The sequence below is a fragment of the Excalfactoria chinensis genome, chromosome 1, assembly GCF_039878825.1.
Source record: "Excalfactoria chinensis isolate bCotChi1 chromosome 1, bCotChi1.hap2, whole genome shotgun sequence".
Taxonomy (NCBI): Eukaryota; Metazoa; Chordata; class Aves; order Galliformes; family Phasianidae; genus Excalfactoria; species Excalfactoria chinensis.
In genome coordinates, this window is record NC_092825.1 from 118,334,332 (window position 1) to 118,352,511 (window position 18,180).

General features: G+C 40.6%; 1 protein-coding gene across 10 annotated transcripts in view; it reads right to left on the reverse strand.

Moving 5' to 3' along the window:
* The window catches only part of SHROOM2 (shroom family member 2), a 120,484-nt gene that overhangs the window by 17,532 nt on the left and 84,772 nt on the right, over positions 1-18,180 (reverse strand). For 3 of the 10 annotated variants that reach the window (XM_072332284.1, XM_072332275.1, XM_072332266.1), the window contains one exon: positions 134-895. In XM_072332284.1, the coding sequence (XP_072188385.1) occupies positions 134-895 (762 nt within the window). Of the gene's footprint in view, positions 1-133; positions 896-2,800; positions 2,902-3,457; positions 3,546-7,898; positions 8,415-8,508; positions 8,665-18,180 lie in introns of those variants that run through there. The other 7 variants (XM_072332304.1, XM_072332338.1, XM_072332295.1 and 4 more) reach the window with 7 other exon arrangements.

The following is an 18,180-nucleotide window of genomic DNA, read 5'->3' on the forward strand; positions in this document are numbered from 1 at the left end:
TTAAGTCTTTTTAGGATATACTAGAAATGAACCCAAAGGATGTGCATTTAGCAAAGAAATAGAACAATCAACCATTAATAATGCCTAAGAGGGCACAAGGGTATTAAAATAATGAAGTAATTAGGGCTAGTACCTGGCTGGGTTGTCATCCTGTACAGACACAGGAGGTTTATCAGTGAGCTTCTGTGGTGCAAACTGAGGAGAAGGGGACCTTGATGTCTCCATGTGAGGTTTCTGAAGGTACCGATACTTGCTGGAAGTTAACACAGATTCGGACTTAAGGTGCGTTTTTTCTTCTAAGTGCTGACAAACATTCTCTGTGGATGATGCCTGCAGAAGTTCCTGTGGATTATCACTCTTTAGTTTTCCATTGAAAACTGCGGGACTCTGACAGAGAGACGAATGACTCGTAAACACTTGAGCAGAGCTGGGGGAAGGGGATGGAAAGGGGTGGCTGGGCACTGCCAGCAAGGATTCAGAAGAGGCACCAAGCGATGGTGCAGAATTATCTGGTCTCCTGTATTTATCTCTTTTAGGTGGTGGAGGCCTCTGAGGAGCAGGTCCACGTTTCTTATTGAGCAGAGCTGGCTCTGTTCTGTGATTTTCCTCTCCGGCACCCTGGGACAGATTGGAGTGGTTCTGGTTCAAGGGCTGTGGCTCAGAACAGGTGAGATGAGGCAAACTGCAGTCCTTGCTCTTCTCATTCACGTTTTCCTGAGAGTATCTGTAATCACTAGGCAATGTCCCAGATCTCCCGCGGCTTTCGTGAGACAAAAACGTCGGCTCTCTTGCATGCAAAGGTCTGACAGATGCCTTCCACTTGTGGCCTATATTCTGGTCCAGCTGATCCCTTTTTTCCCGTGGGTTTTCTCTTAGGGCCCCAATACCAGCTTGCCTAGGGAGAAGAAAACATCATTAGCATGCTGCTGTTTTATTTCTGTGAGGCCACAGATGATCTAGGAAACCTGAAAGCTTGAGCACCGAGATCACATCAAACATTTAACACTAACTCCTGCAATTCAGAGTAAGTATATGGCACAAAACCATTCTCTGTGTTCCTAATCTAACATGATGAGTCAAAGCATAATGTCATGCTAAATTAGGGTATGCAGTGTCACAGGATGCGACGCAACCTTGAGTTAACCTGAGGCACTGCAGTCCACATGGAAGAGCTAAATGCATAGCAAAGCTGAAGCACTAATGTATGTGGTGCAGCCAAACATGCAAATGTTTTTCTTCCATTTCTGCTCTAAAATGTAATTCCACTTCTGTTCCAGAGTCACCAACAAAGTGCAAAAAATGTGTTCCTTCTGTACATGCAAAATTAATACCTGGATGTCACTTTAAATAAGAACTAAACATTGTGAATTTAAATTAGGAACTTTTGAGGTTGAATTTTTAGATATGCTTAACTGGAGAAAAATGAAGTGCAAACAAAATGCTTGCTGAAGCTAAATGTCAGCATAAATGACAAACAGTGGCCAAAAAGGCCTTATTCTACATGGTGATATTATTTATTTTATTCCAATTGTGTACTCTATGTTTGTGTAGTTAGGAAATGGGCTTTAGCAGCTCCGGGCTTTGTGCTCTGCCACAAGATATGCAGTTCATTTGTCTTCACCAGACAGAGACAGATTGAGAAAGAAGGAAAGAAAGAGAAAAAATAAAGTACCCCTGGAGCCCTGAAAGGAAGCAGGTTTGCTCTCTGCTAAGGGAGGCTGAGGAGACACTGAGAGATTAGAAAAGAAGCTGCTTAGAAAAGTAAAAGGTTTTAGAGAATTACTAATGTCTCGTGCTACTGATAGCTCTGGGCTGCATTTTGATGGGTCCAACATTTAGATGTGCACTGCCAAAGCTGTCCTCTGAGAGGACTGTGAAAGAGTCATCTTTCCCAGCCTACTTGTGAAGTAAGGTTAACTGCGATTTTCAATATAAGCAAGTTGCTGAGCCTACCGCACCAGTTTGAATGTAAGTATGTAGGTGGTTAACATCAGTATATATGAAAATTACATTTGAGATAAGATAAGACCAAACAAGCAACAGGTTAGAGACATCATTAATTCAAAACAAAAAGGAGAATTAAACATGGTGTTACTACTGTAATTAAATTCAAAGAATAAACTTAAAAAAAAACCAAACATTTTATGGAAAGACAACAAGCTAAAAGTTCAATTTTTCACATCTGTGCAATCAAGTCCCATTCAAAAGTATTCTTTTTAGTCCTTGGGTCTGTGAGTGTTTTAGTACTTATGGAAAACAGTTCTTAAAAAATAGGAAAAAAAAAGCCCTGGACGTGTTCATTAAGCTGCCTGATATATGGGGTTCTTTAAAATCATAATTCATATGAATTTTTACATGTCAATAATAAAACAGCGTTGTCCTTCTATGAGAGATGGCTTTTTCTCAGTGTACTTCCCAAGTCTCTCTCAGGCGGTGTTACATTTTTAAACTCGATTTCAACATGCACATTTTTTATTTAACATGAATTAAGAGATGAATATTGTTTCAAGTTAGGTCTCCTCACACTGCTCTTAACTAAGTGCAGCTGGTTCAGAGAACTTCAAGTTGTCTGACAAATTCTGAGTCAATCCTATTTTATAAAGATAGTATTTACTGACTGTCATTTGAACGTCAGACTAAGGACAGTGTTGTTAAATTAAGTGTTTTAAGGCCAGAAAGACCAAGACCCAAGCCTGCTATTCAGACTTGGTTATGTGGCATCTCTGGAGTCAGATGGTTTTCCCTATGGTGCAGAACTGAGCCTGTAAATGGTTCCCCTAATTTTAATGGAAATATTTACCAAATGAAGTCTTCAGGCCTTAAGTGCGAAGCACTGTATTTAAATCAGCATTCTTCCTTGTCTTGATAACCTATGCACAGCATAATTTTCTTCCAGTTAACCTGTGCCAAAAAAAAAATCATGCCTCCCTATTCATCTTCACATACATGAGCCATATTATTACACAGTATAATAGCTGCACTTAGGTGCGCATAAAAATCAAGGGCATGGCACAAAATGTTGCAAAGACAAATGACATGCACTACCTCAGCCAGTCTGCTAAGTACACATTGAGTTTAACATGCACATCAGAAGTGGGTGTGCTGGTGGAAGCAAACAGGAGCACACCACTAATCTGACACGTTTACATACCCAAAGCAAGTAGCAACATTTGTTTACTGTTACCCTGGCTCACAAGGAATGAATGCTCTGGTAGTCTCGTCACCTTACAGAAATAAAGTTCAAGGAAATAAGGAGTCACAGCACAGATGAATTTAGATACACTATGGTTGCTAATGTGGAGATAAGTGATTCCATACATGCTTTCATACACTTTCCAGAAAATCAAACATTATGCAGTTCCACAGAAAATGGGTTTTGGAAAAGGTGCCTACATTCAACACTGAGGCTAGTTTGCATTCAGTGTGGGTGAATCTTCATGCAAAACATGCTTATCACCTTATTTTGGAAAGATTTCAGCTTACTGTTCAAGAAAGGAGGAAAAGAAAGCAAGCTTCAAGCCCCAGGAGAACACAGTGGAAAGAACCTGCAAAGGTGTTAGATTATTAACAGTAGAAAGAAGTCCGCTGAGCTACTCAGCATTTGTCTATGCTTCATGTAATGGTATGCCCCAAATACAGCCAATTCAGAAATGAGGCCCAATGAATTATTTAGGGATAACATACCACCGAAACAACCTCATCTACAAGCAAACATCACAAAGGAAGAGATACAGTAAGAACATGACTTCTGATTCAATTACGGCTTTCATTCTAGACAACAAAATGTTCGTAATAAAAAACTTTAAAGTATCTTCAAACCCAAAGCTTCCCAATCCCCATGACACAATGCCACGAGCACTTCCAACACAGTGAAGTCAGGATGGCTACTGCCATGTTTCTCATCCTTGGCAGGCTGTGATGTTCCAAGTTTGATAGTCAGGCTTCTCATAATGTGCACTTACCCTGAACTGTAAAGGAAGTATAATCAACAGATTTATGCTGATGATACTCAGCAGTATTCAGGAAGAGTGAGTCTAGCACAGAGGGCTAACACAAACACTTCCTACTGTTCCTGCTTTGGGTATTCAAGGCATGCAAGTGCCCAAGGTGATTAAGTACAGGAGATTTCATATACCTAAACTGGGGTGGAGGTGGAATGAAAGTGCTTCCAACTGAAAAAAAAGGGAATCGCTTTGTTTCCAAGAACCTCGTTTAGAATAGGGTTCAGCTCTCCCAGGGGCTCACAGCCATCCATCAGCTGGTTCAGCTCTGTGGCTCACGTGTTTCCATCACTGGTTAAAGTCACTCAACTGAACAAGGAAGCCCACCACAACAGTGGAAAGATGCATCTTAAAGAATGATATTAATATTTTCTTCCCAAATGGAGAAGCAAATCTCCCAGCTTCCTTTCAGCTTTGTTAGCTCCAGGCATGCACACTGAGTGCTGAAAAGCCATAGAAATTCTCAGGGAAACCAACCAAGCCTCCTCTTCAATCCTGCTACCTCCCAGTAATAACATAACAACAATGTACAAGATACACATGCACATGCTAACAGGAGCATGCTGGTGGAGTCAATGGGCAATTACCAAAATGAATCAATAGCTACAGATACCTATCGGATGGATAACATTTTTGGTTGTCATAAAAAACAACCCCAAATTACTTCCTTCTTTTGTCCCATACTCAGGACTTGACTAAAACAAGAACAGAGAACAAAAACGCAAGACAAAAACGTAGAACGATCTGATTGAATGCTGTATCTCAATAAATAGGAATCAATCCAGTCAATCCAACATATCAGATTTCTAGCTATCTTCTTATCTAACAATTCCTTGAGAATGCTTCAGGTCAAGCCAAACAGTGCCACAAAATGGTCCAACTTGAAAATCCCAGACTAAATGACCTCGGCAAAAATTGATCAGCAAACATTTTTAAAATGTACTGTTTGTTAAAGACCTCAACTACACGCAAAAGTGTAACTATAAAAGTTAAGAATGGTTATGTAAGCAGCAAAGCGTACTACGGTACCTTAACTGGCAAAAGAAAACAAATGGAGTAGCTGTTTCTGATTTAGCTTAAATTCCTTCTGAAACTCTACAAGCTACCCAAGAAAAAAAAGGCCTTCATACTGAAGCAAAAATCCTCCCTAAGAGTCCTCGTTCTATAACAACCCTCTCACACTCAAGGCCACAGTTTTGCAATCCTTTCAAGCTGATCTAAATGCAGATATTTTGCCTAAAGAGGCAGTCACAGTCTACCCCAATTCTGTCTTCCTGCTCTCTTCATTATATTAACAGTAGAAATTTCACAGCCCCACAGAAAATTGGATGAAGGAACTGACCTGGCTCAAAACAGATAATTATGTGGCTTACAGCAATTGTGAAACAGCCTTTGCTTATGCCAAAACCCTGTTTATAGGCATAGTCTTTGCTGTTATGCCGCTTTTTCAGCTGTGAACTTTATGTGCTGAAACTATGCTTTCATTGTGTATTTGCATGGCACTTTGCACAGTGGGATACGAAAGCACTTGTGCAATAGCCTGCAAATAAAAAGTACTTTCTCCTACCCAGTACAATTCTGCCTGAGACCACAACAGGATGCTACAAAGTTAGAACAGGATGCACAGAAAAAAAGTTGAAGGCCTACCTGTGAGGCAGTTGTTTAATATCGCATTTTAATCCATACTCATACAGTCAATGCAATCTAAGAGATTCAACTCACACTAAAGTAGCCTCTACAAGCTAACTGCCCATTGGTAGGAGATCAATTTAGTTACCCAAACATTTCAGAAACTTTAATCACTGAAAGACACACATCCCCCTAAGAGTTGGCAGCTCCATGCCAAGCGGGACACACTAGGCCAACTCAGGCCACTCCAGACACCTGAGTTTCTCCAACCGAATCAAGATCAAGATTTCTATGGATTAGACCTACAGCAGGCACTTCACTTTCATGTAGACATCTACTTAGATTAGGGACTTAAATCCTCATCTCAGTCCCACGCGCTTTTTCTTTCAGTGGCTCCAGTAGCAGCCATTAAGGCTTTGACGCTCAAACTGGTTTTGCTGTAACAATGGTAGGTAGACAGTGACACTACAACACCACAGTCTGAATGTCCAATACAAGGGAAATTGTTACCAGAGATCCATTTTTCTGACAAGCACCGTGTCTACTGTTAAGACTGACTCTGTAGAGTATGCACTATACACTACATAGAGGATATGAAAACAACTCTAGAGACAACAAATCAGACCTTGGAATATGAAGTGATGCAGAAATTTTAAACAAATTCACAGAACAGAGGATCCTCTAGAAAATATGTAACTCAATGATCATGATGATGATTGTATGACAGCAATTACTTCTAAAAGAGGCACAGCACAGAAGTCACTGCAAAGGAGAGCTGTTCACTGCCTTGGTCTGAGTTGACAGATGATGGCAACTAGCATCCCAGAGCCACTACCCAAGCAGAAGGTCTTAAAACATAAACATGCCTTGAGATTAAAAGAACAATTAATGCTGATCTCTTGCTCTCTCTCTCTCAAAAAAGATGCCCTGATACACAGCAAAAGACAACACAAGGTACAAAACCAGCAAGATATTTCACTAAGTTCACCCCATAGCACAAATCGGTTACACTACGACCCACTTATCATGATGTATCCTGTTTTCCAATTCCTTTTTACAATGCCTGTTAATGTTATCTGCATCTGATGGCACCTATCTGTTCGGTCACACTATATACTGCTTAGTTGTTGCACCCAATGTGATAAAACAAAATGTCACTCCAGCTTAACAACCCCTATGTAAACACCTGGCTTTATCACAGAAACATGATAACAGGTCCTCCTCATCACTCTGTCCTACAAGAATTTTGCTCATGTCCTGCCTGCATGGCAACATACATGACAATGGATTTTCATTTCACATTCTTTCTAAAAGCATTAGCTCTCTCCCCATGAAAATCAGATCTAAATTTAACAGTAATTCTGCAGGCTGTAAGCAAAGACACGATATTGACAAGTAAAATGTAGGCCAGTCAGTCAGGGATAACAGCACAATGCATAGGTCCACAGGAAAAAAACAACAACCACAACAACAAATGTGGTTGGAAAGATTTTTTATGCAGCATAGGAGTCTTTATGCAGGAGGGAAGAATACTGTAGGAAAGGGGAGAGGGAGAGATGTTATTCTTTCATTAGATCAAAAAATAACAGTCCCTCCTCCATTTTGCAGCACATGAAATATCAACGATTAAAAAAAAATCAGGTTTTTATGGCTGTTTTCTTGCTTCCTTTATCTACTGCATGTCTGCCCTAGCACACAGTGGACTGCTGCATGGATTTAAAATGACTTCTGCTCCCATGAGCAAACCAGTTAATATGCTGTGTACTTACACACCAAATTCAGTCACTAGAATTTCCCAACAGTATAACCAGAGCCATCATATTATAGAAATGGCAACCACTGCAGAGACAAAAGGCAATACTTTCAAAGAATGCTAACAAGGAAATCACATTCCTGTTAAAAATAGCTGAAAGAAAAAAATGATTTCTTTTGGTTAGTTTATTCAAAAAAGCTACATTCCAGTTGCCATTCTTATGATTTCTTTTTTACCTCTAGATAGATATATATTTTTCTGACATGCTGTTGCTATTTTCTTGTTTCTATTACTACTGAAAACAGCTGCTTGCAGCTGAACAAAAATGCAGTAACCGGAGCTATAAAATGAAACACTTTGTGAATAATAGCTGGGTCACCTGGGTTTCTCAGTCAGGCACCAAAATGAACGCACAGCTCACCTCTAAAGACAAAAATCCCACAGAGTTATTGAAATTAATTAGCATGCACATGTACTGATTTCAATAGCCACCTTTCACTCAGCGCTGCACTCACCTCTTGCTTCCAGCAGTCACATCCACTCCTGCTCTCCCAGTCACTATCTCCCACCGTTGTGGAGCGGTCTCTGGGTGAGCCTGCGCTCAGAGCTTGCCAGGAAAGCGATGGGCTGGGAAGCTCCCGTACCACCCCTTGCCGGGAGGAACCCCGAGCCTGGCACCCTCAACCAGAGCAGCAGCTCTGCAGCTCGGTGCAGAAAACAAACGTTTCTGAAAGGCACTGCCGTCTAATTCCAGGGTGCGTTATGCCAACTGTGAAAACAAAAGCTGCTAAAAACAGCGCGTGTGCAGGGACACATGCACACGGAGCATCTTAGCTGGAAGGAGCTCGCATTTTCTCCCCTATTCTCCCAAAACATCAGTCAATACAACAGGCATTTACACTATGCAAAATAAAATCCTGCCCTGAGCGTTGCATCATTCCTCGTTTGTTACTGTAGCTTCTGCTGATAGAGACAGAAGACACAGCGTGTACTCAGAGAACAAAAGAAATACTGTATGAATCCATACTGCAATATTCTGTCCAGAACAGAGGGGAAAAGCTCCCCAGGGCTCGTGCATCCCACTGTCTCTCTAGCACTCAAGCACCAAACATAAGGCAGCCTTACCAGGATTACAGATGTTTACCCGCATTCACTGGAGATGGGAGCTTTGCATCCCTGCAAATGCGCCAGTCAGCTCAAAAGCTTCGCAGAGCTGAATGCGTCTCAACCTCTGCCTCTCATTTACTGTAACACAGAGGATTTTCAAAGCCATGCCTCACAACAGCTGGCTTGTTTTTGCCTGCTTCCTATGATTGACAAGTTCATACAAGCTCCGTCAACTTTAACCTTGATAAGTGAAGGCTTGGTCTGTATTGTATGTTACATCATCAAAAACTTCTGACCTCAGGGAAAAGATCTCAAAGACTTCAAAGCTGTTCCCTTCCCCCACTTCCCCACCCTCATCTCCTGGTTTTGGTTATAAAAGAAAAAAAGAAAAGATTCTAAGAATCCTTTAATTTTTTAAGGCTTTTTCATCCCATTTGTGAAAATCACAATCTGCGCTACAGCAGTTACAGCTCGGCAAACGTGGAGAATTTAAAACAATAATAAAAGGTCAGCACACTACCGGGTTCCCTTCTGAACAACGTTCAAATAAGCAAGTCTTTAATTTTAGAAGTGAGTCTTCATTAGCAGCCCTCCAGCATGATTTTTTTTGCATGCGCTGTACGTACAGGCGCTCTTCTTGCAGGAGGTTCTGCAGGGAAAGCACGCAATGCATTCGTGCATATAACCACCCCCACGCTCCATCTTAAGATGCACCACAGCCTTCATGAGAGCAAAGCTCCACTTTTGTTCCTTTTTTTCTGGAAGAACACCTTAGAGACGCAGAAAAGCTGTGGAAAAGGCTTTAATATGCATTATGATGTCATTCTAAAGGATGACTTGCTTGAAGAGGAAGACAGGACTTAAGCTGTACATAAAATCACACACAGCGGTTTGATATGATCACACAATGTGGAGACACAGTTAATCCCTTCCACTATTTTTTTTTGTTTCCCAGTGCTTGCCAGTGCTGTTGATTTGATTTCAATATACAGAAAGAAAGACTTTAAGAAAACTCATTCTGTCTTCACTGTTTGCATAAAGCAAAGCAACCGGTTAACAGACGGTAACTGTTGTCTCACACAGAAATGGAAAATAGAACTGTTACGTTGTTTTTACACAAAGCTTTACTGAAATTCATTGGTGTAAACTGCCTCATGCAGGACTGCAAATCACATCTCATGCTGCCTGAGGGCCTATCAGAGACGGTGGACATCTCACAGACGAACTCTTACTGCAAGGACAGAAAGTCTCTCCATGTGTTCTGTTGCACTGAGACAGATCTCAGACCTGTTTCCAAACTGCTTTCCCCTGAATTATTTATTGGAAAATAAAATCGACAACATATCAGCTTATTATGTCTTTACAGGTATAATCGCTAGAGTGTACCTCTAATCTTCCCTACTCATATCATCAGAATAGGAGATAGCTGGATATGAAGTGATGCAACAAGAACTTAGTCTCTGGGTAGTCTTCATTCTAGTCCTCTTTCCAGGAAACGCAGTACAACTACACCAGAGTGACAGCAAAAGGAATGAAAGCTTATGAAATGATCTCTGCACCTCTCTCCAGAAAATTTCTTATATGACAGTTCTCTTGATCACATCCAGTTTTAGTACATCCAGAATGACATCTTGGGCTTCTCCAGCTTCTACCACTTGTCAACAATCACTTTTGGGGATGAGGAATCACAGAATCCTTAGAGTTGGAAAGGACCTTTAAAGATCATCTAGTCCAGCTCCCCTGCAATGAACATGGACATGCACAGCTAGATCAGGTCACCCATGGCCTTATCCAGCCTCACCTTGGAAGTCTCCAGGGACAGAGCATCAACCATCCGGGCAACCTGTTTCAGTGTTTCACCACCACCATCACTGTAAAAGTTTTTTCCTTATATCCAATCTAAATCAACCCTCTTTAAGCTTAAAACCATTTCCCCTTGTTCTGATACAGCAGACCCTGCTAAAGAAAGAGTGTCTCCTTCTTTCCTATAGCTGCCCTTTAGATATTAAAAGGCCACTATCAGGTCACCTTGAAGTCTTATCCACGTGGAACAGCCCCAGCTCTTTCAGTCTGCCCTTGTAGGAGAGGTGTTCCATCCTTGGGATCACTTTTGTGGCCCTCCTCTGGATGTACTCCTACAGGTCTACATCTCTCTTGCACTGAGGACTCCACATCTGGACACAGCACTCCAGCTGAGATCTCACCAGCACAGAGTATAGAGGGGAAGGATCACATCCCTCAACCTGCTGGCCATGCTTCTTTCGATGCAGACCAGGATATGGTTGGCTTTCTGGGCTGTGAGGGCACGTTGTTGGCTCATGCCCAGATTTCCATCCACCTGTACTCCCAGTCTCTTTCAGCAGGTCTGAATTCAATCCTTTCATCTCCAAGCTTCTATTGGTAGCGAGGGTTGCCTCTACCCAGGTGCAAGACCTTGCACTTGGATTTGTTGAACCTCATGAGATTCTCCTGGGCCCTCTGCTCAAACCTCTCTAGGTCCCTCTGGACAACATCCTCTCCCTTTGGTGTGTTGACCGTACCCAACATCTTGGTGTCATCTGCAAACTTGCTGAGGATGCACCGGACCCCTGTTGATGTCACTGATAAAGGTCATTGGTTTTAACCCTTTTTAAAAACGTGCGTGATGTTGCCTTTTTTCCAATCACCAGGGACTTCACCTGATTGCCATGACCTTCCAAATATCATTAAATGTGACTTGGAATCAGCAGATTTCCTCAGGACTCTAGAATGCATGTCATCGGGACCCATATTCTTGCGGATGTGAACTCACAGACTGGTGTCCTAGTACACTAAGAAATGCATCTGACCATCTCTGGGCTGAGCACTGCTAGGAGTTAATGGGAAGGCAATGGGAGTAGCCTGTAAGGATGGAAAGCTGTCTGGATTGCAAGACTAACCCATCATGTAAGATTAAAAGAAAGAGAGGACACATCTTGCAAGAGAGTGTGGGAGAGAAAATACAGGAACTAAGTAATAACAGTGAGCAAAAGCATCTTCCTTAGCACTCTCATTTAGCCACAAACAATCCTAGATCACAAAATAATACATTTGGGCTACTCTTGAAGAATCACAGATCTCTGGACTCAAGAAGCCCTGAAAGTTTTAAAATGGACAACAGACAGAAGGAACAGACTACTGCAGTGGGACAGTCCAGCATACAGCTCCTGACTTGAAAGGAACCTGGTTCAAAACTTTGCCACTGAAGAGCTACCCTGTGCCAGAGACCACATGTATTTAGATTAATCATTTTTGAAAGAGTAAGAATCCACACTGCGCTATTTAGTTTTGAAAAGGGCATCTACATAACAGAGGAATATTTCTAAAAGGAACAGACCAGATGGTCTAATGCTGAGAGATAACATGCGACTGAAGATCCAATACACGAGGCTCAGAGCAAATGTGTAATACCTACCAAAGAAGCAGACCACTTTTTTTTCTCCCCTCTCTTTCCCTCTTCCCCTCAAAAGGTTGAATTAAAAAAATAATTAAAATGGCACCACCAGAGAAATGAAGTCCCATCCAAATAATGAAAAATCAGAACTGCTCTAGCAAAACATTACATTACAATTTCCTAAAGGTCCTAGGATTCAAACAAACAAACAAATAAACAAAAAGTATTCAAAAACATGAGTAGTAGTAAGAATACTAAGAAAATAAACCCATAGGATAAAATATCCATGACTCCCTTCACATCTGAGTGAGCAAAGAACAGCTCTCATAGGAATTATTTTCAGCTAGGAAGGTACCAAGCAATGCTGTCCACAATTAAGTGGGTAGTCATGAGTTAACAGGCCTAGACAAGGCAATTTTTAAAACAGCATCTGTGATGTAGAAGTATCCATTTGTATGATACTTTGACCACTGTTTGAGCAAAGCCATGTCTGTGTAGGGAAGATACGAAGGTGGTAAGCAGAATAAGAGGAAGAGAACAATAGTAAATATATATATTGTGTGCCCCCGGTGGCGCACGGTGTTAGAACCGCCGCTTGCAACACTGGAGGCCCGGGTTTGAATCCCCCCTGTGGTGCAAGTGGTAGAAGTGCTGCTCTGCTACACAGAGGGCTCAAATCCTGGAAGTTGGACTCGATGATCTCTAAGGTCCCTTCCAACTCGCACAATACTATGATACTATGATGATGATATATATATATATACTCATTATGAGACTGGAGAATTTCAGATCTGTAAATTTAATGCCTAAATTAACCAAAGAAATTAAGAGATTCAGCGGATGTACTAACTAGTATGTTAAGATGACTACTATTCATTTGGGCATGCACAGAAAAGCCATACCCCACGTGGTACTCTTTATAGAAAGGTTACCTATACCCATAGACAACAGCAATCTGCATGACAGACTATACAGATTTCTAGAAAATTCTCATCACTAGAGGCTCCTAAAAGTTTAACTGCCATGGTGAACAACAAAGATTTCAGTATCTATCTCATTTACAAAATGAATGAAAAAGAAGGCAAACAGTTGTTGCTAAGAGAAATTCCTATAACTGAGTGAATGGGCTAATAAAACAACAGACTAAATTCCGATTTAATAAATACAAAGTAATCCCCAGGACTTTGGTGTGTGACACTGCATTGGCTGAACTTCATGAGGCTATTCCCTCTTGTCCTATTCCTAGTTACATGGGAGAAGAGGTTGACCACCACCTCACCACAAACTCCCTTAGGTAGTTGTAGAGAGTAATAAAGGTCCCCTGAGCCTCCTCTATTCCAGATTAAATAATCTGAGATCCCTCAGCCCATACTTGTGCTCCAGACCCCTCACATCTTCACTGCCCTTTTCTGGACATGCTCCAGGGCCTCAGTGTCCTTCTTGTAGTGAGGGGCCCAATACTAAACACAGTACTTGAGGTGCAGCCTCATCATGGCTGAGTACAGAGGGATGATCACTTCCCTGCTCCTGCTGGCAGCAATATTTCTGATGCAAGCCAGGATGCCATTGGCCTTCTTGGTCACATGGGTACACTGCTGCCGCTTGTTCAGCTGAGCATCAACAAAAATCCCCAGGTCCATTTCCTCCACACAGTCTTCCAGCCACTCTGCCCCAAGCCTACATTATTGCCTGGGGTTGTTACCTTATGAATTCATAGTGTACCGTAAGTTGTTGCAGTCCTCCCACAGTTCCCAAAGGAACAAAGGAGGCTGAGGAAATACAGAGGGGGACAATAAAGATTGGAAGAAAACATACATTAGCTCTCACAGAAGAGACAGACACACGCCTCCCTTCAAAAAGAGATGCTTTTCCTCACATCATTACAAAAAGCTATGGATGGATGTCAAAAGTCAACATGGGTTCAAAACCAGTAAGATACTTTCCTGAAAGACAAAATTACCAAGTGCTGTTAACCACAAATACTTAGGATTGTATCTCTTAGATGCAGGTCACTAGAAGCTGGGAAAGGATCCCCAGAAACATAGTTCCATGTCAGCCTTGTTTTTATTCTATCTGAGCATCTGCTACTGTTCAGTCAGACAAAGGAAACTGGAATGGGCAAATACTTGGCCTGTCCTGCCACGACTTTTAAGAATCAACTTCCATCAACTTCTTCCATACAACAGCACTTCTACATTACAGTACGTTGAAGTGTGATAGTTATTTAGCTATTATTAGTCAGTCAAATCCACGAGCATACAGGAAAGGCATAGTGGTTCACGGCAATGAAACCTCTAACAATTATCAGTATTTATAGGTAACTCAGGAAAACAGAAGATGGCTGGGAACATCTAATCATCTAATACATGAAAACATGCCGGTGGTTGCTCACTCCCTTGTTGTCTCAACACACATGAACCACAGAACTGTTACTTCAGACTAGATAAATACATACTTTAAAACAGATCAAGACAGTACTGGATCATTCATTAGACCATATCACACATACGATAAAATCAGTGGCAAAAAGGTGGCCTGACAGATGCATTACCTAACTGTATCCTAAAGAAATGCTAACGTAAACAGACAGGGCTTCAGCAGCTCATATTCTTACAGTCTTGTTAGGAGCCTGTGAGGAGGATGAGCATCTTGGCTCTCCTTCACTTCCTCCAAATGATGACAACCTGTGAGTAGGAGAAAGCTGCATATTTATTTTTCTTCTTTAATGTGAGGGATTCAGACATGTGAAGCATGACTTCAATCAAACAGCTATGTTCGGGCTGTACGAAAAGCATGTCTTCTCACTTTAATTCAAACCAATTTTCAAAATTCAAAAAAGATCACTTAAACCTTTACTCAAGCCCTCATTATACTTAAAACTGATTTTAAAAAGAAGACGCATCACAAGCTCTTGAATGAAATACAGGAATTGTTATTACACTGTACATTAGATCAGAAAGTAACTGCGTACATATGCTTTTTTCCTATGAATGAACATGTTAGGTAATTCCATACTCAGCAAGCCAATAAGGAATAGTCATCATCTTTAGAAGAGTTCACATGAAAAATATCAGCAGCTGTGGGTAACACATAAGGCAGAGAACTTTGATCTTTTGTACCATAAAATATTGAGACTGGTTTTTTCCATGCAGAAAATGTTTACCGTAGTAATTTTTCATCGATGTCTATGGAACCAGTTATCCAATACTACACAATTTTTTCCTTAAGAAGAAAAGGTAGAAGGGTAAATATATTTTGCTTTTACACCCCCGGTGATATCCTGATGAGCACTCCAGTGACTGAGATTCATTCACCTTGCAATATTCATTCCACTTGATTCTAGCAATGCACAGGCAGTGAAACAGATTTTAAGTTTGTATTCGTTATTTGACAGAATGCCTGAAAGCAGAATTCTGCTTAACTATTTAAGCAAATGGTCCTTTTGCTATATACAAAAAGGAAACTGCCTTCAGGTCTTCTAGCATTTCAATAATTGATGTTCACAGTTAAGTAGATATTGCTATTGCATATTGCCATTTTTTGCTAGACAGTGGGGTTAAAAAAAAAAGCACACCTAAAACTTAAAATTAGTGGAGATATAGTTTCTAAGAATATTTCCTGTGTCTAACTTAACTTCCAGTGTCTAACTTACATTGTTTTTCCACATGAAATTACATGAGAACTACAGTTGTCCAAATGTGTCATGTTGATTTCTCTTCTGCTAGCCAGCCCTTACAGCTATGTGGTCTCAACCCCTGTAACAGATGCAGAACAAGCTCAGAGAAAATGATCACAACACACACACGTGTTCTATAAGCATGTGCAACATAAGCACATGCTTCACATATATATGTATATAAACACATATAAGTGAAGTATCATCGCTTTGTAAATCCCTTTCCATCTCACTTGCATCAGAAGACATGAGATTATTCACATTCCTGCAATTCCTTCAATGATGAAAGGGCATGGTGCGAGGGCTTTTCCAAAAATAATGCCTCTCATTTTATTATACTGATGCACAATGTCAGAGGCAAATGTTGGTAGTATGGCAGTAGAGGCTGAACCTTCCCACCAATATCCTGTTACACGCTGTTGCTGTGTGACAGATGGCAGCAGAAGGGCAGTCTGACAAAATAGCATCTGAAATGGAAATGGACTCGAAGCAAAGGTGTGCCACTGAATTCTTCCATGTAGAAGAAATGGCATCCATTGACATTCACTGACAATTGCTGAACATTTATGGAGTAGATATGAGGTACAGTGAAGGGTGAGTGGTGCATTTCAGCAGTGGTGACAGCGAAATGAAAGACAAACCATGCTCTAGACAGCCATGCACAGCTGTCACACTATGAAATGAAGAATGTGTCAGTCAGCTCATCCACTCATATCAGCTAATGGTGATGACAATGTTGAAAATTAGCATTTAAGCTGAGAATCTGCCCTATCAAACAGTGTTATACTGCTTTTTGTATTGTTTCCCGGGTAAGAAACGGGAGGTGTTACTTTTAAAAGTAATCTAATTTTCTTTTGCACCACCCAATAATTGTGGAGGCTCCTTAAAAATCAGATTCCTTAAGAAGCATGTGCTATTGAACTTGGGAACCTCCCTGTCAGCTCTTGTTTCTTAATAATGTCCTGTCAAAGATTTCATTCTTGCTGTTTTAGAATATTAAACTTGGGCATTTAGTCAACTCAGGCATCAAGAAATGAATTCTACTCTGCTTTTGTGTGGTAAAGGCTGTTCCACCGTCTTGAAAAGTTCAGGTAGGAACAACTACTAAGGCATGCAAAGTCACAAAAAAACTTCTCACAGTGTTTAATTAGAGTTGAGTCATGCTTTGGTCCTGTACTTGACATGTACATGTTCCATTACTTGTCACCTACTAAGTGTTGAAAGACTTTCCATGAACTGTGATCTCAGAAATCCTTACTGTTTCTGAAATTATTTCATTTTTACAGACAATCTGGAAGCAACAATAGAGGAATGCAAGTCAAATGTTTTTAGAACGTAAATATAAGCCATGGCTGCGAATGTTTCTAGTAGGTGAGAATCGTAAGAATTAAATCATTAAGTACTACTCTTTTGATGCAGACTGACTTTTATGTTATTTTGCAGGAAACCACAGACTACAGGCTAGATCACACATTTCCATCCTTAACCTTTTGAAGGACTATGCTGGTGAGAAATTCTGGAGACTTACAGGGAAGTCATTTGTTTAAGCAGCTTATGTCATTTAACAGAGCGAGATCTGCTTAAAGAAGGAGGACAGTCTTTATGTGTAAGAAGCTAAACTTTGATAACTGGTTTGCAAGAGAATACAGTAGCATCATTGAAATATAAAAGTATCCATTTTCTTTTACAGGCCAGCAGAATCATGCTCTACTTTCAAAGCAGCCCTCAAGAACATACTTCAAGCTATGGTACAAAAACATTCAGCTCACGCCAGACGACTTACTGCACACCTGTAAGTTTATTACAAGAGTGATTTGGCTCTAGCCTGAGAGATAATAATGGCTGCTATGGACCACTGCTGGCAGTTCCTACATAAACAATCCTACAAGCTACTAAATACTGTAAATCCATTAGATTACACTGTAGCTTTTCCAAAAAGGGAGATGAAACGACCTGACTTCATTGGAATCACTCAGTAATCTCAGAAGGGAAAAATACAGCCAAGACATGGAAGGAGTTCACAAATCACCATCAATTAAAAAAAGAGGAAAAAAAAAGAAAATAAATCTCTCAGAAGTAATGCTGATTTACGTCTTGCAATTGCATGCTTAAAAAAAAAAAAAAAAAAAAAAAAAAAAAAAAAAAGAGAAAAAGAGGAAGAAAAAGAACAGTAGAAAAACTCTGTAGCAAAACAAACCAGAAGCAAAAAGTCCCGGAGAAAAAAAAATGCTTACAAAGCAATTTTTATTTTTTTTTTCTTAATCTTCACTTTAACCATTTGATATTATGAATCTCCAGCCCTTTTTTAATTCTAGATTTAATGTATGAAAATGACTTGTATTGCTCTGGAAAATAAGCAGGAATGCTGTAATGGCATACTTTCAGAGTTCATTTAAAAATGAAATTATCCATTTTTTGCCAATGCCCTGAGGGGGAGGGAGGCCAGAGGAATCGTGCAGTGCTGGACAGTCTCTAACCCACAGAATGCATCTATGAATTCCAAATCTGCCTCCCAGCTTAGGTTTCTGTGCATGTAACACAAACACTGAAGGGCTGCTCCTGTGTCCAGCACTGTCTCTGGAAATACAAAGGCAACTGTAGT